The sequence below is a fragment of the Grampus griseus genome (genome assembly GCF_964374135.1).
Source record: "Grampus griseus genome assembly, chromosome: 2".
Classification (NCBI taxonomy): domain Eukaryota; kingdom Metazoa; phylum Chordata; class Mammalia; order Artiodactyla; family Delphinidae; genus Grampus; species Grampus griseus.
Genome location: NC_139018.1, coordinates 133,115,300 through 133,142,206, shown reverse-complemented (window position 1 = coordinate 133,142,206; position 26,907 = coordinate 133,115,300). Strand labels below are relative to the sequence as shown.

General features: G+C 44.5%; 1 protein-coding gene across 1 annotated transcript in view; it reads right to left on the bottom strand.

Annotated features, from left to right (window-relative positions):
• The window catches only part of RGMA (repulsive guidance molecule BMP co-receptor a), a gene marked incomplete at its 3' end in the record, with an annotated part of 42,592 nt that extends 35,390 nt beyond the window's left edge, over positions 1-7,202 (bottom strand). The window contains exon 1 of the mRNA XM_082647442.1: positions 7,106-7,202. Within this exon, the coding sequence (XP_082503568.1) occupies positions 7,106-7,119 (14 nt within the window). The 5' untranslated portion in view covers positions 7,120-7,202. The remainder of the gene's footprint in view (positions 1-7,105) is intronic.
• Between the last annotated feature and the right edge of the window lie 19,705 nt (positions 7,203-26,907).

Here is a 26,907-nt window from a genome sequence, read left to right as displayed (position 1 = left end):
ATATGTATAATGATGGGTCATTCATTAGAGATGTGAGCATGTTTAGAGATACACTGTTTTCCATAAACAAACAAAAATATTAAAATGTTTTAAGGAAAGAAAAATTTTCCTGAACCATCTCCCCTACCCCCCTAAAAACTTATGAAGTTGAAATACTTATAGATTCTTCTTCTTTCTTTTGGATGTTAAATGGTATCTTTAGGTCAAGGTTTCATAGAGTGCTTACCTGACTTAATAGCCTCTGAGTGACAGGTAAATATAACACAACAAGATGTTTAGGTAAATCTATCTACAGTATCAATTCACCGCAGTCCGTTCAGACCTCAAGTTATTCAGAGCATGTCTTAATTAAATTCAAAGCCAGATGGGCTTCCACCCCTAGAGATTGGTCATTGACCCAGAAGGGGAGGACCTGCGTGCCATCTTGGTTTGGGTGCCGTTTTGGCTTGGGTTTGCTTTGCCCTCGTTGACTCTTGGCCCAGGTGTGTGTATGTAGGGAGCAGTATGCTCCCTACCAATGAACCCCTGAAGTCAGTAGACTCTGCCAATAGCGTCCACTTGCTCATGAAGAAATCAGATGCTTGGAGTTTAGGGATCTCCTTTCTCAAAATGCTCTTAGCAGAGAAAAATAAAAGCAATGTAAACCCTCACAGCATTGAAGAGGGTGGCGTCTAGCTTTTCCTTACCATACGATCTTGAGATACCCAAGGATACAAAAACAAGTATGCCTCAGGATAGCAAGGGAAGCACTTTGAAATCAGTATTCCGAAATCTGAATTTCAAACTATTTTAGCTGCACTGACTGATGTAAAACAACACAAATTAAACTCCCACGAATCCCTTGCTCTGGGGCAGAATGACCTACCAACCTTAGGAGTGAGGGGTCATTAGCAGGTCTGGACCTGTGAGGGGAAGCCCTCATGAGCCTCATCACGTCTACAGGTGAGTCTGCACTCAAAGCTCTCTCTCTCTCTATTTTTTATTTTGGCCATACCACACAGCTTGCGGGATCTCAGTTCCCCGACCAGGGACTGAACCCAGACCACGGCAGTGAAAGTCCCGAATCCTAACCACAAGACCACCAGGGAACACCCATAAGCTCTACATTTCTTTTTGCTTGCATAAATGGAAGCCCATCTGAGAAAGTGCAATTGTCTTAAAAATCTATTTATTATTTATATTCTACCTCTTTCCATGAAGGATATTAAATTAAATGTAAATGAAAGTTATATACCAAAACTTCCAAACAAACATTAATTCTTATTCTTTCCAATTAATTCTTATCCTTTTCAAGGTACCAATTGTTTTGAAGAAAGCTGGTAGTTTTTACGATTCTGTGAATGACATATGCATTTCCACTTGCTCTTCTGTTATGAATCTGTCACATTCACACTTGTCAAGTGGAGCACAAGGTGCTGGATGGTAAGCCAGGGTTCAACTACAGACCACGAGAGAAACTGAAATAGGGAAGTTCATTACTCACAGGTCCTGGAGGAAGTACCTGATGCACTTCTAGGGGCCACGTGGGGAAGTCAAGGCCCAGTGCAAACAGAAAACAGGACCTGGGGCACATGTCCTTTTTTGTGTGTGTGGTACACGGACCTCTCACTGTCGTGGCCTCTCCCGTTGCGGAGCACAGGCTCCGGACGCGCAGGCTCAGCGGCCATGGCTCACAGGCCCAGCCTATCCGCGGCATGTGGGATCCTCCCGGACTGGGGCATGAACCCGTGTCCCCTGCATCGGCAGGCGGACTCTCAACCACTGCGCCACCAGGGAAGCCCTGTGGCACATGTCTTGATTAGGGTCTGTGGGCAGAGTGCTTTGGGGTTCCTGAGCTAAGGCCAGATAGGTCAATGCAAACCAAAAGAGTGAGCTTTCGGTGAGCCTGATGGAGGTCTTAGCTGACGGGTGCACAGGGGTAGGCCCTGGGGAGGAGGGGAGACTGTGGGTCACGAGGGCTGGCTGCTACCTAGCGCATGCACTTGTATGAGGGGGCTGGTGTCAATTTAAGGTCCTCACAGGCCACTTGGCCAAACAAAATGGACGCAGAGGCAGCAATACCATGGGGTAGCTTAGCTGCACCCTCAGCAGTCCAAGGGACTTGTTCTTGTAAGAGTCATCTATTCTATTTTATTCTATTCTATTCTATTCTGGGGCCCAAAATGCACACTGGCAGCAAATTTCCAAGTCACTGCGATGGCCCAGCAGATGTTTCCTGAGCTAGCCTCTTTGACAGCCAGGTAAATGCATTCCTGCAAGGGGTAACCAGGAAGATGTGGTAGTCTCACAAGTGGATTGGACTTTGATGAAGAGGATAAAACGGTGAAAGCACCTTGAACAACTAGATATCATGGATTTTAAATAGCGAACCTGGAGGAAAATACACACTGTGGTCCAGATCAGTTGGGAAATGTATTAAAAAGTCTGTCAGGAGACTGAATTCTCAGGTGGAGTGTTCACATTGTAACCGACAAGGCTCATACCATGACAGATGTTTAGGAAGCCATTATGGGTCAGTCTTTGTGTGTTCCTACGTTTCCACCTGGTCTCGTTTAAAGAAGTCATCAAGGAGAAAACTCCTAAAGAGGACGAAAAATTGTTCGCATCCACCTTCAAGAAGAATACGTGTGCTAAGAAGAAGTAATGGGAGATTTCTCAAAAAACTAAAAATACAACTACCATACGACCCAGCAATTCCACTCCTGGGCACATACTTGAAAAAAAACAGAAACACTGATTCTAAAAGACATGTGCATCCCCATGTTCATAGCAGCATTATTTACAATTTACAACTGCCAAGATATGGAAGCAGCCATAGATGTGATATATATACATGCTGGAATACTACTCAGTCATAAAAAAGAATGGAATTTTGCCATTTGCAGCAACATCGATGGACTTGGAGGGCATTGTGCTAAGTGAAACAAGTCAGACAGCAAAGAACAAATACTGTATGCTATCACCTATATGTGGAATCTAAAAAACACAACAAACCAGTGAATATAACAAAAAAGAAGTAGACTCCCAGATATAGAGAACAAACTAGTGGTTACCAGAGGGGAGAGGGAAGTGGGGAGGGGCAATACAGGCATAAGGGATTAAGACATGTCAACTATTACGTATAAAATAAGCTACAAGGATATATTGTACAACATGGGGAATATAGCCGATATTTTATAGTAACTATAAGTGGAGTAAAACCTTTAAAAATTGTGAATCACTATATTGTACACCTGTAACCTATATAATGTGGTATATCAACTACGCTTCAATAAAAAAAAGAATAAGTAATGGTACCGAGCCTCTTGCTGAGGACTGAGGGAGAATCTCTCTGCTCACAAGGGCAGATATAGAGTGGGTATCATCAGGAACCAGGACAGATGTTGTTGTCAGCCAGGGCAAGCTGCTGCAGAGACCTTGAGCTCGGAGCATCTCCAAAGACAAAAAAATAAAACAGAAGTGGAAACCCTATCGGGTGGTAACTACTAAATGATACCCTAGTGAGATATCAATCAACAAGTTTTAGGGCACTGGTACTCATACCCACTCATCTCTGTTATGCCCTGTGGAGGACACAGAATCTGTAAGGATTGGTCTTGTTTTACCAGATTGTTGACAGAATCTTTTGTTTTCAAGTTTCTGCCAGATTTTCAGACTCTGGCAAACCCAGGGTCCTGATTCCTGAAAGTTCTCCATCTTGGAATGTTGCTTTAAACAAACAGTTGAAAAATGAGAAGTAAACTCAACCGGCAATTTTGTCATTATTTTCCACAAAAACAGTGCCTGCTACACTTTAATTTTTTACAGTAGTAATCTGGATATAGTAATTTTATAAGGTACATAATGCGTATTTATGTTTGTCAAGTAGCAGTGACTTTAAATCTTTCAAATGGGGCTATAAAAGGTACTTGCATTTAGCATTTTTTCTGATTTCTGCCCAAATCTCAAAATTTCTTCTTCCTCTTGCCCACAGATTATGAAGTTTCACACCTCAGTGGGTATTCTTGTCTCCTGACCCAGAGGCTCTAGTGTGATACAGCATTTTCTACTCATAGGTCAGACCTGGCTAAGAAACTGGCATCGTTTTAAAAGATGTTCATTTGTCACCAAGGAAACTGACTTCTGCCTGACCTTGTCTGCACACCTGGGCAAGACAGTTCTTCATTTTTTCCATTGCCCTGTTCATTGCTCTTCAGAGCTCTGTTGCTAAGGGAAGAGAAGCTGAAATTGTGGTGTCATTCAGTCAAAATAAGAAAAAGAGAAGCCTGTCATCTGAATGGGGCTGGATACCACAGGTGAGAAAGCCTGGGTCTCCTTCAAGTTAAGTCTATGTTATGTTTGCTGAATGGATAAACAATGAATGTTGTTTGAAAAGCAAAGCCGTTCTCCAGAGAGCCACAGGAACACTGCAGACACGTAAACGTGGTTTGAACTTACACTTGGGATGTTGTAAGTCAAGTTCTAGAACAGTGATCTTTAAGTAGGAGTGCCTCCTTGTTTCACAGAAATAACAGATTCCAATAAGCCTGAACTTTGTTTATGATCAGTTTCATTTGGGTATATCCTGTCTCTTTTTCTGGATGGCAGGCTTCTGGAGAGATAGGTGAACACATCGCCTATGGCATGCCCTATTTGGGGGCCATACTTGGTAAAACCAAGTGCTTGAGTTTAATTCATTTGGTAGCAAGGCTGTAGGGAAAAAAGCACTTTAAACTCACAGAACCTTGGCTATTCCTCTGCACCTCTCTGGGCATCAGTTTCCTCTTCTGAGCAGTGGAAATGCCAGCACCTCTTCCTGCCTGCTTCCTAGAAGCAGCGAGCATCACTGTGAGAGTGACTTGAAAAACTCCCTGTCCCAGTGTTAGGAATGCTGACTACCTATTCATTTTATTTTGCGTCTCCTCATCTAAGAACTCCTGTATTGGGCTCCTACAGGGCGGGTGAAGAGCCAAGTCAAGGGTCATATTAACCAGGAGCTTCTCATCCTCCATTCTGTATTATTACACCCACTGGGGATGGAGCGAGTCACGCCTTGGAGACGCTTGTAAGGAAAGAAAGCAGACAGAGGTTTCTTAGCAAAGGTCAGAGAAGCCCTCTTTGAATAAGATGCCAGGTTACTGCAAGACCCTCTTTGTCATAAATCTAGTTATTAAATAAACACCTGCAAACGGCGAGGCAGTTTGAGATAGCGTGGGGAGTGAGCAGATAAGCCACTCACCACTCCATATGTCTATTCAGAGCACAAGCACCTGTCACCTAGGAGGGAAATGATGGGAGCAGGGCTACTGAAAAAAGGAGGCTGGGACCTCCCTCACCGCCACCACAGCTCAGAGGATCTTAAGGGGGCAAGGGTCCTCCCCACAAGGAGAACACCACACTGCTCTACAAGGAAGCAGACTACACTTCAGAACAGGGAGAGTCCAGCTCAGTGCTAATATCATCTGGCCTGGAAGGTGGCAGCAAAAACCAGGCACCAAGGACAGGGAGCCCCACCCACAGTCTTTGTCGGCTCAGCTGGCTGTCCAGCGAAGTCCGCCCCAGTTGCTAACTGGAGACCATGTCTCTCTCATAAAGGAGGCCTGCTTGTCACTCGCTGTGGTAGTGGAACAGCAGGAAGCCTCTTCTTTGTGTAAAAAAAAATGCCATTTTGGTATATTATACCTTTCCTGTACAGATCTGCACCAGACTCTTTCCCAATTCTCTCCTTCAGCTGCCCTTTAGAGCACAGCCAATCCCTTTTCTAGGGGTTACGGCTCAAGATTCGCCTGAAAAATCACTCATCTGTGATACACGGGAGAAGACCACGGTCCGTGCATAGGTTTTTCCGATTTCTGGGACAGATGCCCAGAGAACAGGCACAGACTCACCGGCAGGCAACATTTTGCGTTATGTTCTTGCTAGAGGACCCTCAAGCCAGAAGGAGAAGGTGACGATCTCCTCGAGGTGACAGCCTGCCACTCAGTACGAGGTGCAATTCTGGCCCTTGAGCTCGGCGTGCGGAGCTGGGGGCGTCGCTGAGCTCCCGCTCAGCCGGACTGTAAATACACCTAGAAATACTCATCCCAGGACCCGCCTGCTGGTTCCTGCCTCCACGCCACGCGCCGGAATCTCCTACTTTGAGAACATCCAACTTCTCGGCCTAAAAAAAACGCGCAGCGTACCACTTCCGCTAGATGGCGCGATTTCCCCTAATCCGATCGCAAGACATCCGATTTATAAAATAAATACAATCCAACGCCTTCCGAAACCACACCACATAACAGCAGCTCGCAGGCTCCCATTAAAAAACTCAATTTGGGGGAATTGATTCTACCTCCGAGCAAATCTTATGCAATTACATTAAGAGGATGCAATCAAGAATTGCATCCGAGCGTCCCCCACATCGGCCCTCCCCCTAAATACACCTGTTCCCCTGCCCCACTCGTTCCCTGGGATGAGCCACGGCTCGGGCCACGCGCGCAGCCGTCGCGGTGCCCGGGCCGCCGGGCCCACCTGTCCACTTAGGAACGTCAGGGCCACTCGGAGATCCTATCCCTTTAACACTCACCCCAAGCCCCTCACCTTCCTGCGCACCTGCCCTCCCAGGCGAAGGACCGCTCGGATCCGAGCTCAGACAGTGCGCCGCGTCGACGCCCCCCGGGGCAGGCGCTCCAGCCGCGACTCTGCAGCTGGTTAGGCAGCCGGGCGCAGAGCAGGAGGAGGGGGCCGGGCGAGTCGTGCCAATGGGGTTCACGGCTGGACAGCCGGGTGGCACGCTCAGTCCCAGGCTCCGCGGGCCGATTGCAACGGCCGCGCGGGAGAAAGGGAGCTCCCAGCACGCGCACAGTGGTACAGACGTTCGCCGGGTCTGCCCAACCACGCGCGCTGCCGGCTGCCCGGGGAGAGCATTTTAGGAAAAAAGAGCAAATACCAAACCACAAAAACTTTACTGCTGCCAAGAGCTAAAGGGATCGAGGCGCAGCAAAGCTCCAAATCTGGGCAAGATGGGAGCAAGATGAGACGCAGGGTTGGGGAGGACCACAGCGGTGTCGTGCCCCGAGCAAGTGGCGGCGGCGCCTCCGGGATGTCAAGAGCCGGGTCCGTCTCGCTCCCAGCCCGCGCTTACCTTGGCGGCTGCATGAGCCCCTGCAGCCCGCGGAGGGTGGCGCTGGCGGGGCTGCGGGCGAAGAGGGGGTGCCGGGGCGCCGCTCGTCGGCCCCGGGGCAAGGTGGGAGGGGTTCGGCAGGCGATGGTCCCCGCCGCCCGGGCCGGCTCAGCAGCGGCCCGGGGCGCGCCGCCTGCTCCCGGGCTGCATGCCTGCGAGCGCCTGGAGGAGCCGGCCCGTGAGCGAACGGCTAGTGCTTCCCCAGCCTAGCGGCTCGGGCGGCGCAGCCCGCGCTCGGGAGACTACTGCAGAGTCAGGCTGTTCGGGCTAACCCCCTCCCTCGCCCGGCCCCAGCCGGCGGCCGCGGAACGCTGCGTCGAGAGGTTCGTTTGCGCGCGGAGGGGAAGGGGCGGGCCGGCCGCCCGGGGCGCAGGCTGGGGGCGAGGCGGGCGGGGCCGGCGGGGAGGGGGCGGAAGAGGAGGTGGGGGTGCGGGCTCGGATTGCCCCGCCCGCCGCGGCAGCACCTTCACGCATCAGCACCAGTGCGGCGGTGGGGTACGCAAGCTGCAAAGTCAAGACTTCCCTAAACGCAGGGTTAGGGGGGCGCGGGCGCCAAGTGCGGCGACCCGCGAGGCGCCTCCAACTTTCCTAATCTCCCGCTGGGATGTCCTGGAGAGTACGTTTCCATCATCAGTTCCATGATGGTCCAAGGGTGGGCGGGCGCGGGGTGTTACTCTGAGGTTTCTGGAACAGACAGTCACATCCACGAGAAACGCTGCTGCTCTCTGCAGCGATGCACCTTTGTTGTACTGAGATGTTTGTTTGTTTAAGAATCTTCTTTTAAAAAATGAACATAAATGTATTAAATGTGTAATACGCGAATACGTTCTTGTGTACAATTTTACAAAGCTCAGGCATATCTAGAGTAAAAAGAAGACCATATCACATCCCCTCCCCATGACTGCGGCTCCCCAGAAGTAACCTCGGGTCAGGGTGTGCTCCGCTGCGGGTCTTTCCGGTCCTTGCTCTGCGATTTTACGTGCACACGCACGGATTGCGAGTGGATTTTCACGGACTTTTCAAAAGAATGTTTCGCCATGCAGCGCGCATGCACACACTGGCGAGAACACGGCCACTTCGGCCGCGGTAAATTCCCCAGAGGCTTCCGGAGTCCAGGGAAAGATCTTTGCAGTGAAACAGCAAAGAGCCACCCAATCGCCCTGTGCAAATCTGAAACTCTAGCCGGGGCATGAAGTCAGCCTGAACACACAGCTCACGCCTAAATTAGCATTGCACGGTTAGAGAAATTTGCTAGTGCATTTCAAACAGGGTTATGGCCTTCGCGTTCTCACAGAAAACAAGCTGTCTTGGATTTTGATACGATGAGAAAGAACTCTTTGGATTTGCAAAATAAAAAGGTATCATCTACATTAAAGCGCGATCGTTATTTATGCTTGTGGTCTTGAGGGGTGTGGTTTTAACTCAATATTCTGTGTTTTATTGGCATTGAGGTAATCTGTAGCTGGGATATAAATAAAATCCATGTGATTTAGCAGAAAGAGATTGGGTATTGGGATCGTTGGTTTCTATAATTAGCTCTGACCTTGGGCAAGAGTTTTAGCTCTGTTGGGCCTCAGTTTCCTCATCTATAAATAGAGGAGTTGTACTGGATGTTGGAGGTGGAGAGAGAGAGAGAGAGAGAGAGAGAGAGAGAGAGAGAGAGAGGTCCAGCCCTAATACTTGGTGAACAACAGACTTCTTCCTTTATCCATCTTTCAACTCAGCTCTAACCTCGCCTCCTTAGGGATGGCTCTCCCAGCACTGCATGCTTTCCTTCCTAACACTGATCTCACTTTGCAGTTATGCACTGGTTAACATGACCCTTACCTAGTTGGGCCTCTCCCATCAGACTGTATGTGCCTTGAGGGCAGTAACCAGGACCGCCTGGGGTCATCATTACATCCCTAGCACTTATTTTAGTGCCTGGCATGTAATAGGCACCCTACAAGAATCTCTGAATGACTATCACCCAGATAGTAGATTTCTTACTGCTCTTCCAAATCCCTTGGTATTTTTAAAAGATCTGTAAGTGGAAACATTTTAAAATGAAACCTTTGGAAAGTACCCAGCAGGGTTTTTCCATCTGGGGGGGGGGGGACAAACAGTCCACTGTCTAGATGAGGACAGACGATTCTTAGCCTAACCACAGGCTGTGGAGACAGCCAGCAGCTATTTACCTTGATGAGCATCAGCTCCCATGGAGAAGACAACGAATATTAATGTTACTCATTAAGTGCTTGATGAAGTTGGAACCAGGCATAGGCAGTTGCAATGCATACACGAGCACTCAGAGTTAAATGAGGCCGTGGGGTGTGTTTAGGTTGCAAATTAACAAATGTACATGCTCTGAACCAGCCGTCTAGAAACATTCCTAATATCAAGCTCCAGGGAATGCTTGCCTTTCTTTACTGCAAAGGGTTTGAATTCCTTAAAAAGTTGCACAGGAAGTGGGCTAACCTGGGTTCAAGAGTTAAAAAAACGATTAAGGCTATTACGAAATAAGGGGTGGGGGGGAATGAATGTCTAATGCAGCATAAGACTAATATTTCTTAGTCTCTCTCTTGTCCCATGCAGAGTTGCCAAGGGAGAGGTTAAAATCTGGCTTCACATTTAAATAGGAAAACAGGAGTGCTGGGGTGTCCATTTCTCGGCCACTCTTTTCTCTTGTTTGGAAGGGGTAGGTACTGTCCCGGATGCCCCTCCAACCCCCTTGCGGAAGCCTTCGTTTTCCGCGGAGAGCTTTAGTCTTCCAGGAAGGATGCTGTGTCAGTGAGGCTGATGGGGCTCCAGCTGGTGGGAGGAGGTGCCACCCCAGTGCAGGGAGCGCCTGTGCTACTGGCGGGCGGGGCAATGTGCTGTCTGTTTCCAACGAGAGATGGTACCTGCTGGCGAGAGGGCACCCTCAGAGAGTGGATTCCTGGTGAAATTGATTAAGGATTTCTTCCCAGCTGGCAAAACAACGTGAAGTGATTGGCATGACTCCACTGAGGGCTGGCACCAGGAGCTGTCCCTTCGGATTGGGTGTCACCCCATTATGTTTCTCTGGGTAAATTCAGGTTCAAAAGTAAAAGTGCAGCTTAAAGGAGAAGGAGGTCAGGAGCTGTCGTAGGAGCCTGTTAAAGGCAGGGGCCGCCTGCCACATCCTTGGCTTCAGTCAGAGGCAGCGAGGCAATGGGTGCTGAGGGCTTACTTGTTTTGCATAGACGAGAAGACGTTGTGCTAACTGGATGTGTCCCAGAGGCATCACCTGCTCTAATAAATCTAGTGTGTTTTGTGTCAAGCAGTTATTCTACGGCTGGCACTGTGCTTGACCCTGCAGTAGGCGTTTGCTTGAGGAACACAGCCTCTGTCTGTAAGAAAGACACTTGCAGTCCAGTGGAAGAAAGAAAAACAAAGCAAAGAGGTCTCAGTAGTTGGGGTTTGGAGGGTGCCTGAGCAGCTCCATTTTTCATCTCATCAGCCCCTCTCCTCATATATTGTGATTATAGTGAAACATGGTGCTTGTGTAAATGCAGCTTTTTTTTTGTCCTGACTTTTTTAAAAAAAATTTTTGAATTTTATTTAATTTATTTTTTTATACAGCAGGTTCTTATTAGTCATCAGCTTTATACACATCAGTGTATACATGTCAATCCCAATCGCCCAATTCATCACACCACCATCCCCCCACCCCAGCGGCTCTCCCCACTTGGTGTCTGTACGTTTTTTCTCTACATCTGTGTCTCAATTTCTGTCCTGCAAACCGGTTCATCTGTACCATTTGTCTAGGTTCCACATACATGCGCTAATATACGATATTTGTTTTTCTCTTTCTGACTTACTTCACTTTGTATGACAGTCTCTAGATACATCCACGTCTCAACAAATGACCCAATTTCATTCCTTTTTATGACTGAGTAATATTCCATTGTACGTATGTACCACATCTTCTTTATCCATTTGTCTGTTGATGGGCATTTAGGTTGTTTCCATGTCCTGGCTATTGTAAATAGTGCTGCAATGAACATTGGGGTGCATGTGTCTTTTTGAATTATGGTTTTCTCTGGGTATATGCCCAGTAGTGAGACTGCTGGATCATATGGTAATTCTGTTTTTAGTTTTTAAGGAACCTCCGTGCTGTTCTCAATAGTGACTGTATCAATTTACATTCCCAGCAACAGTGCAAGAGGGTTCCCTTTACTCCACACCCTCTCCAGCATTTGTTGTTTGTAGATTTTCTGATGATGCCCATTCTAACTGCTCTGAGGTGATACCTCATTGTAGTTTTGATTTGCATTTCTCTAATAATTAGTGATGTTGAGCAGCTTTTCATGTGCTTCTTGGCCATCTGTGTGTCTTCTTTGGAGAAATGTCTATTTAGGTCTTCTGCCCATTTTTAGATTGGGTTGTTTGTTTTCTTGATATTGAGCTATATGAGCTGCTTGTATATTTTGGAGATTAATCCTTTGTCTGTTGATTCATTTGCAAATATTTTCTCCCATTCTGAGGGTTGTCTTTTCGTCTTGTTTATGGTTTCCTTTGCTGTGCAAAAGCTTTGAAGTTTCATTAGGTCTCATTTGTTTATTTTTGTTTCCATTACTCTAGGAGGTGGATCAAAAAAGATCTTGCTGTGATTTATGTCAAAGAGTGCTCTTCCTATGTTTTCCTCTAAGAGTTTTACAGTGTCCGGTCTTACCTTTAGGTCTCTAATCCATTTTAAGTTTATTTTTGTGTATGGTGTTAGGGAGTGTTCTAATTTCATCCTTTTACATGTAGCTGTCCAGTTTTCCCAGGACCACTTATTGAAGAGAATGTCTTTTCTCCATTGTATATCCTTGCCTCCTTTGTCGTAGATTAGCTGACCATAGGTGCATGGATTTATCTCTGGGCTTTCTATATTGTTCCATTGATCTATGTTTCTGTTTTTGTGCCAGTACCATATTGTCTTGATTACTGTAGCTTTATAGTATAGTCTGAAGTCAGGGATTCTGATTCCTCCATCTCCATTTTTTTCCCTCAAGACGACTTTGGCTATTCGGGGTCTTTTGTGTCTCCATACAAATTTTAAGAATTTTTGTTCTAGTTCCGTAAAAAATGCCATTGGTAATTTGATAGGGATTACATTGAATCTGTAGATTGCTTTGGGTAGTATAGTCATTTTCACGATATTGATTCTTCCAATCCAAGAACATGGTATATCTCTCCATCTGTTGGTATCATCTTTAATTTCTTTCATCAGTGTCTTATAGTTTTCTGCATACAGGTCTTTTGTCTCCATAGGTAGGTTTATTCCTAGGTATTTTATTCTTTTTGTTGCAATGGTAAATGGGAGTGTTTCCTTAATTTCTCTTTCAGATTTTTCATCATTAGTGTATAGGAATGCAAGAGATTTCTGTGCATTAATTTTGTATCCTGCAACTTTACCAAATTCATTGATTAGCTCTAGTAGTTTTCTGGTGGCATCTATGTATAGTATCATGTCATCTGCAAACAGTGATAGTTTTACTTCTTCTTTTCCAATTTGTATTCCTTTTATTTCTTTTTCTTCTCTGATTGCCATGGCTAGAACTTCCAAAACTATGTTGAATAATAATGGTGAGAGTGGACATCCTTGTCTTGTTCCTGTTCTTAGAGGAAATGCTTTCAGTGTTTCACCATTGAGAATGATGTTTGCTGTGGGTTTGTCATATATGGCCTTTATTATGTTGAGGTAGGTTCCCTCTATGCCCAGTTTCTGGAGAGTTTTTATCACAAATTGGTGTTGAATTTTGTCAAAAGCTTTTTCTGCAACTATTGAGATGATCATATGGTTTTTATTCTTCAATTTGTTAATATGGTTTATCACATTGATTGATTTGCATATATTGAAGAATCCTTGCATCACTGGGATAAACCCCACTTGATCATGGTGTATGATCCTTTTAATGTGTTGTCGGATTCTGTTTGCTAGTATTTTGTTGAGGATTTTTGCATCTATATTCATCAGTGATATTGGCCTGTAATTTTCTTTTTTTGTAGTATGTTTGTCTGGTTTTGGTATCAGGGTGAGGGTGGCCTCATAGAATGAGTTTGGGAGTGTTCCTTCCTCTGCAATTTTTTGGAAGAGTTTGAGGAGGATGGGTGTTAGATCTTCTCTAAATGTTTGATAGAATTCACCTGTGAAGCCATCTAGTCCTGGATTTTTGTTTGTTGGAGCAAATGCAGCTTTAAGGCCAGTCTCTGGCCTTCCCTTCTAATGAGACTGCTGGTCAGAAGCCCCTGTAGACTCTTTGGAGTTGACACTGCAAGGTAGAGGAGCAGAAGTGACAGAAGGAAAGTGCGCAATGTCACGGGATTTAGAAGGCATGTTCATTACTAGTTGGAAGGATTGGGAAAGTCTTTAGAGAAGTGTTGCTTGAGATGGTCTCTGATGGATGGACTTGATTTTAGTGTATGGATGATAGGGAAGGAATGAGAGTATTCCAGGCAGGGGCATGCCATGAAAAAAGGCCTGGAGATAGCAAAAGGTGGGCAAGTTCATTAAAGAGTGGTTAAATCTAGTTGGAATTCGTGTGTTGGAACAGAGATGTCATGGAGACAGCAGGTTAGGGTGATAATGTGGGAAAGTTTGGTTGCAGAATGACTAATAGGGAGCCATTGACGGTTACTGAGCCGAGGAATAATGTAAGTGAGGTCAATGGAAGATGGTTTAGAGAAACAAGAGGTGGAAGACCAGCCAGAAGTTTCTATTAATCTTGGCACGTTTTTGTCGGGAGCATGACCCAGGGTGCTAAGGGTGTACTGGGAGGTATGAGGCTGCTGAAAGACCCACATGCTTTGCAGAAGTGGGAGACAGAGGAGTATCAAAGTGTCAGAGGGAGTAAGTACTCATTATAGAGACTGGTAAGGTATGAGGACAGTCTTGGAAGGGGGTGGATGGCTATTGGACCAATCAGCGTTGTCTCCACATGGGAGGGAGCCCTAAAACCATACTGAGAAAATCACCCAATTTTCCATATTTGATAGTATGTACATGTGTTTAAGCTAAAACCCAGTGCCTGTGCTCATTATAAGAAAAGAAGACTTAGTTCATTCATTGTTTCTCTGCAGCTTTCTTTCCCATAGGCCGGTCATTTGCTGTCTAGTGGTAAGGACCAAAATAAGGTAAAATAAAGGTTTTTTTTTTTTTGGTTAGATAAGCAAACTGTCAGCCTCAGGAATAGAAAGCAAACAACACATGTCTTCATTGCCGTTTCATGCATTTGGACAATGGAATAAGGTGGTGGGAAAGCAGGCTGTTCTGTGAGGTTTTGCTGGCTGGCTCAGCCAGGAGGAGAGCTCAAAGGTTTGGGCAGCCACAGCTGCAGGAGAACAGCTGGGATGTGGTCGGCGAGCACATCCACCCACCCCTCAGCAGCATCCACAGAAGCCTGTCCTTGACAATTCAGAAACCTTGGGGCCAGCTGGCATGCTGCGTTCCGTCACAGTGACGTGGCCAGGAGGGCAAGGCTTGCTGACTTCTTTATCTCAAGGCAGGATCAGTTTGGGTTTTGTTTTGCTATTGTTTACTGAATGCTGACGGTGCCAGCACATTCTATCTATGTTATAGATGCTTCCTTACTCCTCATAACACTCTCTGGGGTGGGTGCAATTCTCATTTTATAAAGAACTGAGATTCAGAGAAGTTAATGAGTTGATAAACACGTGGCAGAGTCAGGATTCAAATCCATATCCACCTGAGTCCCCAAACAGTGCATTTCCCACTAAGCATGTGGCCCATTTTCCTTACCGTCCTTCTCCACCTCTCCTACCTAGGTTTAAGCCAGAAACATCTATACCCACAGCTCTGGGGAGCAAGCTTGTGCCTTATTTTCTGCAGCGCTGGCAAGGCTGGTGGAGTATACAAGTAGTGTTATCACCTCCAGCCAAATGCACCTGATGTCCACAGAGCAAGTTCTCCTGGTGGGATGTTTTTCTGGTGGACTTTGGAAAGCTTTGTCAGTCTGTGAACCACAAAGAAGGTCAGGGAGACATTGGGTTCCTTTCAATATTTGGATGTGCTTCCCCCAAAGTGACTGAGTCACACCCATCTCTGGGGCTCTTAGGATGGTATTCAAATTTGGACCCTTTGGGAAGGAGGTCAATGGCTGATATAAATAAATTCTCATTGATCAACTAGGGTTTTCACCTTGCTCCTTGACTAATGTACCAAAATCTTTAGTAAAATGATTCTTTAACATATGAAAGCCAGATCTCATGACCCCCAGAGTCTGGCCCTTCTGGAATAAGCTTAATTAAAAAATCGATTTCTTTCCCAGTGGAATTAATATTAGATTGCATAATTTAAAATTTGCTTTATCAATTGTTTAGCATTTATTAAGAACAAGGAATACATACTTAATTCAAATATTTTTTATAAATAAATAATAGTATGTTAAAAATTCTCATACCTCATGCATGAAGGTCTTGTTGATTCTGTTTTCCAACCCAAACTGGGTTTTATTTTTATATATATATATTTATTTATTTGGCTGCATTAGGTCTTAGTTGTGGCACGCAGGATCTTTGTTGTGGTGCATGGGCTCTTCATTGCAGCACACGGGCTTCTCTCTAGTTGTGGCTCGGGGGCTCTAGAGCCTGCAGACTTAGTTGCCTCAGGGCATGTGGGATCTTAGTTCTCCGGGATCGAACCTGCGTCCCCTGCATTGGAAGGTGGATTCTTAACCACTGGACAACTAGGCAAGTCCCCCAAACTGGGTTTTAAAGGTACTCCTGGGAGAGCACCAGGCATTGAATCTAGTCCACTAATTAGACAAATTCAGCCAAGGATTGGAGTAAGGAGACTCAAGGATCTACCCATTGTCTGCAGGTATTGTTTATGGGGTTCAATTATTTTTTAACAAAAGAGGTGACTTGTATTTAAAAATAGATAGATCAGGGCTTCCCTGGTGGCGCAGTGGTTGAGAGTCCGCCTGCCGATGCAGGGGACACGGGTTCGTGCCCCGGTCCGGGAAGATCCCACATGCCACGGAGCGGCTTGGCCCGTGAGCCATGGCCGCTGAGCCCGCGCGTCCGGAGCCTGTGCTCCGCAACGGGAGAGGCCACAACAGTGAGAGGCCCGTGTACCACAAAAAAAAAAAAAAAAAAAGATCATTTAGGGTAAGACTGGACTGAACAATAGGGTAATCAGGAGACCGAACAATAATATAAACTAAAGAATAAAGTTTATATTCTTTTTCTCTCACATAACAGTCCAGGGCAGGCCCTCCAGGCTGGTGATCCATGTGGTCATTCTGTGATTCAGGTTCTTTCCAAGTCATTGTTCCATTATCCCCCAGAGCCTCATTGTGATCTGCATAAATTGAAGCCATAAATAAATGGTTTCTGCTTGCATCATCATTTCTCTTAATATTCCACTGGAGGAAGATATAGGTCCACTCCTAGCTGCAAGGGAGGCTGGGAAATTAATGTAGTTCAGCAGCCATTGTTCTGTTTCCATGGAACAAGGGGGCTGGGCTTTGATTTTGGTGGACAACTAGCAGCTGGGTGTTTTGTGTCAATCTAGCACGTGGCATAGAGGAGGAAGCGCTAGCTCTGGACTCTGAAGATTTGGGTTTGAATCCTTGCTCTGCTGCTCTGAACTAGACAAGCTGCCTTACCTCTCTGAGCTTTGCTTGCTTCAACTGCTGTGCCCTTCTTAGAGGGCTATTGCTGCATGGCCTCCGTCAAGGTTGCAAGAAATGAAAACCAGCTTGAGTTAGCTTTGAGGAAAGGGAGATTTAGTTTAGGTCCAAGTCATCCCACAGAACCTAAGGCAGGAAGTGTAGATGAACCTTGGTAGGGAAGGACCAGAATTAGAGCTGGAGGCATTTGATGGGAATAGGAGGAAAGACGGGAAATCTTAGGAGTCATCCATCCATTAGCAAGTACTGTTGGTTCTAACTCCAAAGTCAATCCTGACTGCACCTACTTCTTTCCCTCTCCACCCCCTATCCTAATCCAAGCCATCCCCAAGCCTTGGCTAGACCAGCGCAGCAGTCCCGGTGACTGGTCTCTCTGCCTCTATTGTTATGCTCTCAAATCTATTCTTTCACACAGCAGCCAGAGAGAAGTTTAGTAACATTAATGAGATTGTCTCCTGTTTGAGATCTGCAATGTCTTCCCACAGCACATAGAATAAAATCCCAGCTCCTTACCCTGGTTTGCCAAACCCACATGACCCAGCTCCTGCCCAGTCTCTGACCTCATCTACCACTCTGCCCCTCTTACACTTTGCTTTAGCTGCATGACCCAGCTGTATCTAATCATGTCATCTAAAGCTCGCTCCTGCCTCAGGGCCTTTGCACTAGCTGTTTTCTATGCCTGAGGTGCTCTCATTACTTTCTCTTCTTTGTTATTCAGATCTCAGTATAAAATGTCAGAAAGATCTATTAATTAAGTCACTAACTTTATAGTTTTCTCAGTAATTTATTCATTGTTATCCAATCCCCAGACTCCATCACTCCAGTAAATGCAATTTTTATAAGAGCAAGGAACTACCTTTATCTTTCATGTATTCCTCTTTTTTAGTAATATTTGTTGAATGAAACAATGAGTAAACAATAAAAAGTGTGCTTACTGTCTGTAGCCCTTTTAGAACAACAGTAAATTTTGAATCCCTGTCTATTTCAACACAACTACCATATCATTTAAGCTGCTCACTCTTCCACTACTTAGAGAGACCATAACTGACTTAAACAACTTCCCACTGTTAGATATTTAGTGAACATTCTCATAGAGGGACATCTTTGCGCATTCTCCATCATTTCCTGGAACACATTTGTGAAATCATGGAATCAAAGGATACACATGTTTTTGACATTTGATATGTAAAGCAAAACTGACTTCTGGAAAAAATTGCAATTTTTTTCTACTCTCTCCTATGGGGTGTCAGTTTCCCTGGAGCCTGGGAAACAAGACTATCAAAACTTGATCTTGCCAATCAGATGCCCTAAAAAACGGTATCTCATTGTATGGATTCACAAGTTACCAGAGGCACTGAACATTTAAATTCTATTTGTTGGCCATTTGTATTTACATTTTTGATCCTTTTCTAATGGCCCGTTCATCTCTTTGGCCCCTTTTCAAAATGAGCGCCTCATCTCCTGGTGTTATTTCTTGGTTGTCAGCTTCCTCTTTCATCCTCAGAAGCCCACATTCAGGTGGGAGAACATTTGCAAGGATGAATGAAATTGATTCTTGCTGTGCACTCCAAGCTCCCAAGAGGCCCACCCCTTCCTCGCCATTAGAATACAAATTGGACAGTGTGATGCTTGGGAATGTGCCTTGGTGAAGGCCCGTCAACTGTGACTAAGAGTCCAGAATTATACAACCCTGGTCACGGGTGCATCCCCCCTTCAAATAATTCTAATCCCCTACAAATTGCTTTGGAATGATGATGCGGATCTCTCGCTTGGCACAAAGCTGGGGCATCAGTATCTTTATCAGAACGAAGGAGTCCATTTCTCCATTCTGCAGGCCTGCTCGGAGCCAATCAAACTGCAATTAGATAGGTGTCCATCAAGCACCAAAGCATCCCAGTCTAATCTGGGTCTAGAGACGGCTTCCTGGGTCTTTGCAAGTTATTTGGAGTGATTTAGGTCTAATAGTGGAATATTAGCAGATAGCACTTCCTTCTGCGGCTGACTTGGGAGCAGGCCACGCCACAGCTCCAGCCAAGCTTTGGGCCAGGCCTCTGTCACCACTGAGATGGAATCAGAAGTTTCAGACTTAAATTGACTTTGGAAACGCACACTGGAGTGGTGGTGAACAATGGATGAATAATGGGCACAAGATTTTTGTAGTTAGTCTTTTATCTTTCTGCTCCTTATCCAGGGAGGGGATGGCTTTCAGAGAAGCTGATTTATTCTCATGTACTGGAGAAGTTCACTGCAGAAAATTGGGGCTCTCAAATTCACTAATCTTTGCTGAGAGGTGATGTAGATGAAGCCTAGGTCCCCACGCACAGCCAAAGGATGAGACAGATACCCCACACCAGGCTTTCTCAGTGGTTGGCTTTCCAGAAAGCTCGACATTATCAACTGAAGGGCAGTTCTTTACTCTGAGGGTTTATCTTTCCGAGTGTGTGTGCATGCATTTATGTGCATGAGTTAAAGCACTCTTTCTTAAAAGAAATAACGGTAATATTAATATAATAGGAAGTAATTGTTTTAACATCGTTTCTTAAGGGAACCCTCCTACACTGTGGATGAGAATGTAAACTGCTGCAACCACTATGGAAAACAGTATGGAGTTCCCTTAAAAAACTAAAAATGAAAAAAACTCTAATTAGAAAAGATAGATGCACCCCAATGTTCACAGCAGCACTATTTACATTAGCCAAGACGTGGAAGCAACCTAAGTGTCCATCATCAGATGAATGGATAAAGAAGTTGTGGTATTATACATGGTAATATTCTAGTAATATTCCATCATATATATACATGTATATATATGATGGAATATTACTCAACCATAAAAAAGAATGACATCATGTCATATGCATCAACATTGATGGACCTAGTGATTACCATACAGAATGAAGTAAGAGAGAGAAAGACAAATATTATATGATATCACTTACGTATGGAACCTAAAAAATAATACAAATGAATCTATTTACAAAACGGAAACAGACTCACAGACACAGAAAACAAATTTACGGTTATCAAAGGGGAAAGAGAGGCAGGGGAGGAATAAATTAGGAAGAGGGGATTAACAGATACACACACTATTATATATAGAATAGATAACAAGGGTTTACTATATAGCACAGGGAACAAAATTGAATATCTTGTAATAACCTATAATGGAAAATAATCTGAAAAAATATATAACTGAATCACTTTGCTGTATACGTGAAACTAACACAATATTGTAAATCAACTGTACTTCAATTAAAAAAACCCTCTCTTGGTAAAATAAAAAGTTAGCAAATGCATATTTGTTTCCCCATTTTTTTTCATTATCTGTGAACTCCCCAGATCATTGGATCCACTGTTTTTGGTGACAGGCTCTCCATGTACCTGGGGCTGTGTATTCTGTCTTAAGGGGAAGCTTGCTGCACTTTGTACAGTGAGCCCCAAAAGAATGACACCAACTTACTTCAAATGCTGGGAAGGCCTTTTCTTTACTCACAGGGGGAACTGGGGCTCCTCTGGCATCACCCTAAGGAGGCGGCAGTGCTGCCAAGTTCAGGTGGGGTTCACCTAGGCCACAGGGCTGGTGCAGCTGTGGTGGGGTGGGCACGGCTCAGCCCATGGGAGAAGCTGCCTTGGCACAGAGGAGGGTCCTCTGATCACAGGCCTGAGAAGATTCTGGAAGGAAAACTGAGGCAAAGTGAGAGCAACATCTCCTCCATTACTAGTTCTCTCCTCTTCTTCCCTACCTTGTGGCTTCCTCAGATGGATTCATTTTAGGAATCTCGGGGCCTCCAGAGAAATTATGTAGGAGGCCAGTTTATGCAGCGGAAGTTAACTATTGTAGCTTGTTTTTAAATAACCAGGGTCTGGACATTGAATTTTTAATTTTAGAAAACTCCAAAAATAAATCAAAAAGATAAATATAAGTAAAAAGAAAGCTTCACTATGTTCCCTATTGTTGGGGAAAAGAAATGGGTGGTGGAGCTTTTGGAGTCCAGAGCTGCATAATCAATTAAACGGATGCAGAACGATGGCAGGAGGCCGAATCCCCTTATCGCTTTCTGTGTCATCATCCTTGCTAATTCTCAGGGCAGGAGACTTTGGAGGTGTTATTAGGAAATAAGAGGACAGTCTCATATTCCTGGGAGAACAATCCCCCTCTCCCCTGCTCCCCCGTCCCCTCACCCCGCCGCGCGATTTGCAGTAAGATCTTGAATTTGACCTATGACTTCTGTGTCACAAAGGATCAGTGATTGCAGTTCGCTAATAGGACAGGACAAGTTCGCCGTTCTCTCCTTCCACCCTTCCCTCCCTCCCAAGGATAACCTCAATCTCTTTGGAATTATGTTTAAACAGCAACCTTATGAAATACCAGAGGCAAGCTGGAATCTACAGTCAATGTGTTTCGGGGCCCTGACTGCCCCCGCTCCCCGCCCCCCAGAGCTGTCTTACAGATGAATAGGCGAAGTTTCTAGAGCTGAGTCCCCACCGAGACCCCTTGGTTTGCATTTCTATCCATCCCGGGGAGGGGGGGCGGTGCTTAGCTTTCGATCATACTGAGTACCTGGGGGTGGGGCTGGGGTGTGTTTGGGTGTTGTACACTTGGAGATCAGAAGGGCTTGGGAAATGTAATTTAAAAATCTTCTTAAAGGTTGCAAAGGAGAGCCCGCAGCTGGGCTGGAAGCGCGGGGGACGAGAGGCGCCTGGCAGCTCTAGGGCCGCTGGCGCGGTCTCCCCGAAGGGCCAGGGCCCAGCCCTGAACTCCCCAGAGGTGGTCCAGGCACAACTCACCTTCTGATCGGCCCTAGGGCCTGTGGCTTTCCGCGAGGGGGTGGGCTAGGGAGAGGGATTCTCCAGTTCAAAGAGAAGGCTTGCAGCCACCTGTTACCCGCAGAGGAGGCCTGGGGGCGGGAGGCCTGGGGGCGGGCAGGAAGGCCAAGGAATCCTCCGGAAAGAGAGCAGGTGGGAGATCGCCTTCAGCAAAAGAATACCTAGGGGACACGAAAGACGGCAGTTCGGAGCCCAGAACCCTTGTCCCTGGGAAGACCAACTGGTCAGAAGTCACAGCTACTTCTCAATGATTAAACATTTTGCACGCTTTCACACCGTTTAACACTTTTATTATCTGGTTGAAAAATACACATAATGGAAAAAATCTATAATTAAAAATTCCTTAATGAATTTGTGAAATCAAAACCGAACCTATATACAAGTTAAAAATAGCACTTAGGTGTGTTAGGCGTGTCCTATGCTACGGAAAATGCTAGTCTGCAGGGGATTGGTGGGCCCCTGCAGCAGTGTCCAGACACTGGGGGGCGTGGCCTACAAGGGAACCAATAGACGAGCCTAAAAAATCAGGCCCCCTCCCCTCGCTAATTTTAGTGATGGGAATTGCCGAGTTTCCAATTCCATATCTTCAGCCCAGATTTGACCCTGATTTTGAATGCTCGTATCCAAATGCTTTGGGCTATATGGATGTCTTGCAGCCCAAACTCAACATTTCCAGACCAATTTTTTTCTCTGTCTGAGTTAGAAACCTGGAAGTTATACCGGATTCCTCCCTCTCTTTCAATGGTGCCTTTCCCTGTCTCACTGGTCGCCATATTTGGCCAACTTTACTTCCTAAAGCATTGCTGGAATCCCCCCGTCCACCCCTCTCTATCCCTTCACTCTCATGTCCTGGCTCAGGCCCCCACTGGTTCTTATCAGGTTTCAATAGAAACCACTTCCACATAGTGACCTTTCAGAAGCGCCCATTTGCCACACCACTCTGGGGCTTAACACTCCACCACATGAAAAGATGCTCAACATCAGTAGTCATCAGGGAAATAAAATCACCACGAGATACCACTACACAGCAATTAAAATGGCTAAAATAAAAAATAGTGACAACAAACGCTGGCGAGGATGTGGGCAAGCTGAATCATTCATCCGTTGCTGGTGGGAATGTAAAATGGTCCAACTCCGGAAAAAAGTTTGACAGTTTCTTAAGAAAACCTAACATGCAACTACCATGGAACCAGCAAGTGCGCTCCTGAGCATTTACCCTGGAGGAATAAAAACTTATGTTCACACAAAAACCTATACACAAATGTTCATAGCAGCTTTATCATAATCCCCCCAAACTGTCCTTTGATACTCCAGACATCCTTCAAGAGGTAAATGGTTAAGCGAACTGTGATACATTTATACCATGAAATACTATCCAGCAACAACGAGGGGCAAACTACTGATAAATGTAACAAATTAGATGAATCTCTGAGAAATGATGCTGAGGGTAAAAAGGCAAACCAAGAAGGTATATTTGAGTGATGTGAATGTACGATTCCATTTATATGACGTTCTTCAAGTGATAACATTTTGTTTCATTTTGTGTCATTGTCCATGGAGGACAGGGGTTTGGGATGGGGGAGGAGGGGAGGAGGGAGGTGGGTGTGATTATGAAAAGGGCAGCATGAGGGATCCTTTTGGTGTTGAAACTGTTGAGTAGATTGACTGCAGTGGTGGATACTGAAAACTACAGAGGGGACAAAATTGTTTATACTTAATACACGCACACACACACACACACAAACATGAGTACAAGTAAAACTGAGAAATCTGAATAAGATGGGGGTAGATTGTATTAGTGCTAGCATCCTGGTTGTACTAGAGTTTTGCAAAATATTACCATGGGAGAAATTAGATAAAGTGTACGCAATTTTTCTGTATTATTTCTTACAGCTGCCTGTGAATCTGTAATTATCTCAATTAAAATTTTTTGTTAAAATTTTAAATTTATTTCTATTAAATTTTTTGGTGGTAAAATATACATAACATGAAATTTACCATCTTACCATTTATAAGGGTACAGTTCTGTGACATTACATTTACATGGTTGTGCAACCATCACCACTGTCCATCTCCAGAACGTTTTCATCTTCATCAACTCAAACTCTGTACCCATTACACAGTAACTTCCCATTCTCCCTTCCTCCCACAATTTTTTTTAAATCTGGAAATAAAGAACCCCAAACAACCTTCCTGAGCATCTCATCAACCACAGAGCAAGCTCTCTCAGTGTCCTTGAACTACCTTTGCTCTGCTGTTGCCCGTGTACTGGCACTCCTGTGACCCCTGTCTTGCCTTATCAAGCCCCCCGGGGATTTTGTTGATGTTATCTCCTTGTTGGGACACTCAGCTTCTCTCTGCCTTGTAGATTCAGTTTCAGGGTCCTTCCGAAGTCCTGGGAGGGGTACTAGCAATATGTTTACATGGCCATAAGTTTTTTTTTTTTAATTGAAGTGTAGTTGATTTACAATGTTTCAGGTGTGTATACAGATATATGTATATTTATAAGTATTCTTTTTCAGATTCTTTTCCATTACAGGTTATTACAAGATATTGGATATAGTTCCCTGTGCTATGCAGTAGGTCCTTGTTGTTTATCTATTTTATACCCAGTAGTGTGTATCTGTTAATCCCCAACTCCTAATTTATCCCTCCCCCGCCCCCTCCCCCATAAGTTTTTGTAAATTTGCAAAAATAAAATATTTTATCTGCAATCAGGTATGACCTTGGGCATTTCTTTCCTGGTCCTCCTGCTGCCTCTACTACGCTTAAAGTTGTTGACTATTTCGATACGTTGCATCTGTTCCATGTTTTCTTTCCAGGTTGGCCAAGCTTGGATTTTTCTTTCAAGAGTTTAAGTGTCATGAGAAGATCTGCCCATTATGAAGCAATGCGAGATGTGTCTTGCAATGTGGGATGTGTCTAGGACTCTAAAATATATTTCTGAAGACTTGGGAGAGGGGCCTACACAGAAGCGAGAGGAAAAAGCTTATTCAAAAAGTCGATAAACCTTGAATATGCATTTTTCTTGGAATTTGGAAAGATGTTTTGGAACATTTCAGTAGCAGAAGTGAGAAATTACAGACTCCTAATTTGGATGTAGATGAAAGTGAATCTATTTTGTCATCTTTAAATTAGTTTAATTGTTTATTTGAGAGCCAACAGATAAACTTAATGGACTATGAAAAAACATAATCAAAATAATGAAATCAATAGAAATCATTTAGACATCAAAAAATTATAAGAAAAATTTTTTAGATATTTCAAAGGCAGAAGTTCATCAAGAGAAATATATTCTATTTCTAATAGAAGGGATGGCTAACGCCTTTGATATTTTGATAATCCAGTTAATTAAGAGGAGTGAATCATATGAACACATTGGGAAAAGGTTTGTTTCTTGCTGATTTGCTCCAGAATACTGACGTCGATAACATAGTTTAAACTTATAATACCCACTATAATAAGGAAATCAACACCAAACTGGTTAATGACTTTCATCAATTCAAAGAATTTGAAGACTACGAGAGTAGTCACTACCTAAGAAAACTTGAAATACCCTGACATTTCACAGCTCATATATAAACCGAGAGGTTTTCTCAGTTTTGACAACAATCCTACAATTTACATGACCAAACCAGAGATTAGTTGGGAACTGGAAAGAATTCTTTCTAAACTGTTGAGAATAAAAATAAAATTTCTATCAACCATGTCAGAAGGAGAACTGAAGGATCTATTTTCTCTGTAGAAAATATTTCATTGTTAGAGGAAGAGGCAATCAAAGAACATGCAGGACAGATGCGTAGGGATAAAAGTATTGCTGAGGTGGATTAGGCAGTTAATAAAAATACTGGGTTTTTGGATAGTGTAATGTTTGTGATAGTTGATCAATTTTACAAATTTGCAGTTTGTAGAGTTTCTTTTTATTCTAAGTAAGCATTCATTTTGCACGTAATATTGTATTTATAACTTTATAGTTAAAGGAGAGCCCCCAAATTACATTAGCCCCACAAAATCCGGATCTATCCCTACCCCGATTCTCCCCTCACCTCTTAGTTGCATGATTCCCAGGCTCGTTCTAAGACCCCTGTCTAATATCACCCCTCCCAACACATTAAAAAAACAAAAACAAAAAACGTTTGTTTATTCTTTTCATCTTCCTGACCATAAACAGTACCATGTAATGGACACGAACACATACTTGGGAACAAGGCTGCCTGGGTTTGAATTCCATCAATCTGGTCTGGTAGCCTTGTGACCTCAGGCAAATGTCTTATGCTCTCTCTGCCTCTATGTTTTCTTCTATAAACCAGGGATGCTAATAGTATACACCTTAAAGTATCATTGTGAGGATTAAATGACTTTATACATATGAAGTGCTTTAAAAAATCCTGGCATACGTTCTCAGGACCTAGCAAGGTGTCTGGCAGAAATCCTGGCATGTGGTAGGTACTCAGAGGTGTGGCCTGGTTGCAGAGAGGGGCTGGGACACGTGGCTTAACAGGGTACAACCTTCATTAATCAGGGTACAACCTTCATTGATCAGGGTACATTGATCTTTTTGGTCCCGGATTTTTCCCCCCCCGTAAAACAGTGGTCTCACATCGAAGTCCTTCATAGCTGTAAAATCCTATGACTTAGTGGAGATACAATAATATGCGATTTTATTACTCACTAGAGTGAACGTTCAGGGAAGCTCAATAATTTTAGTTCTCTTGACAATTTCTAGATTTTTGCTCTTGACTCTGATTCTTCAAATATTTTCTGTAAGCAGACAGGATATGAATAGTAACAACATCCCAACTCTAGACCTTGTGATTACAAGTTCATATGATTATGAACAGTTGTCAATCTTGAACATGCTTCTTCTCCTTCTCTTTAGTAGTGTCCATAGTAACTTCCATTTTTATAAATCTCTAGCTTCAGGAGGTATGTGCTTGTGGTGGCGAACGCTGTGTGTCAGCTCGGCTAGGATGTGGTGCCTGTTCGGTCAGACACTCGTCTAGATGTTGCTGTGAAGGTGCTTTTCAGATATGATGAACATTTACAATCAGTGGACTCTAAGTAAAGCATTTTATTTTCCATAATGTGGGCCTCACCCAACCAGTTGAAGTCGTTAAGCGCAAAGACTGAGGTGTACGAAGAGGAAGGAATTCTGCCTCAACCCTGGAAAATAGAAACCCTCCCTGAGTTTGCAGCCTGCTGGCGTGCCCCACAAATGTTTTGCCAGCCCCCAAATCATGTGAGCCAATAGAGAGATGGATAGAGAGAGAGAGAGAGAGAGAGAGAGAGAGAGAT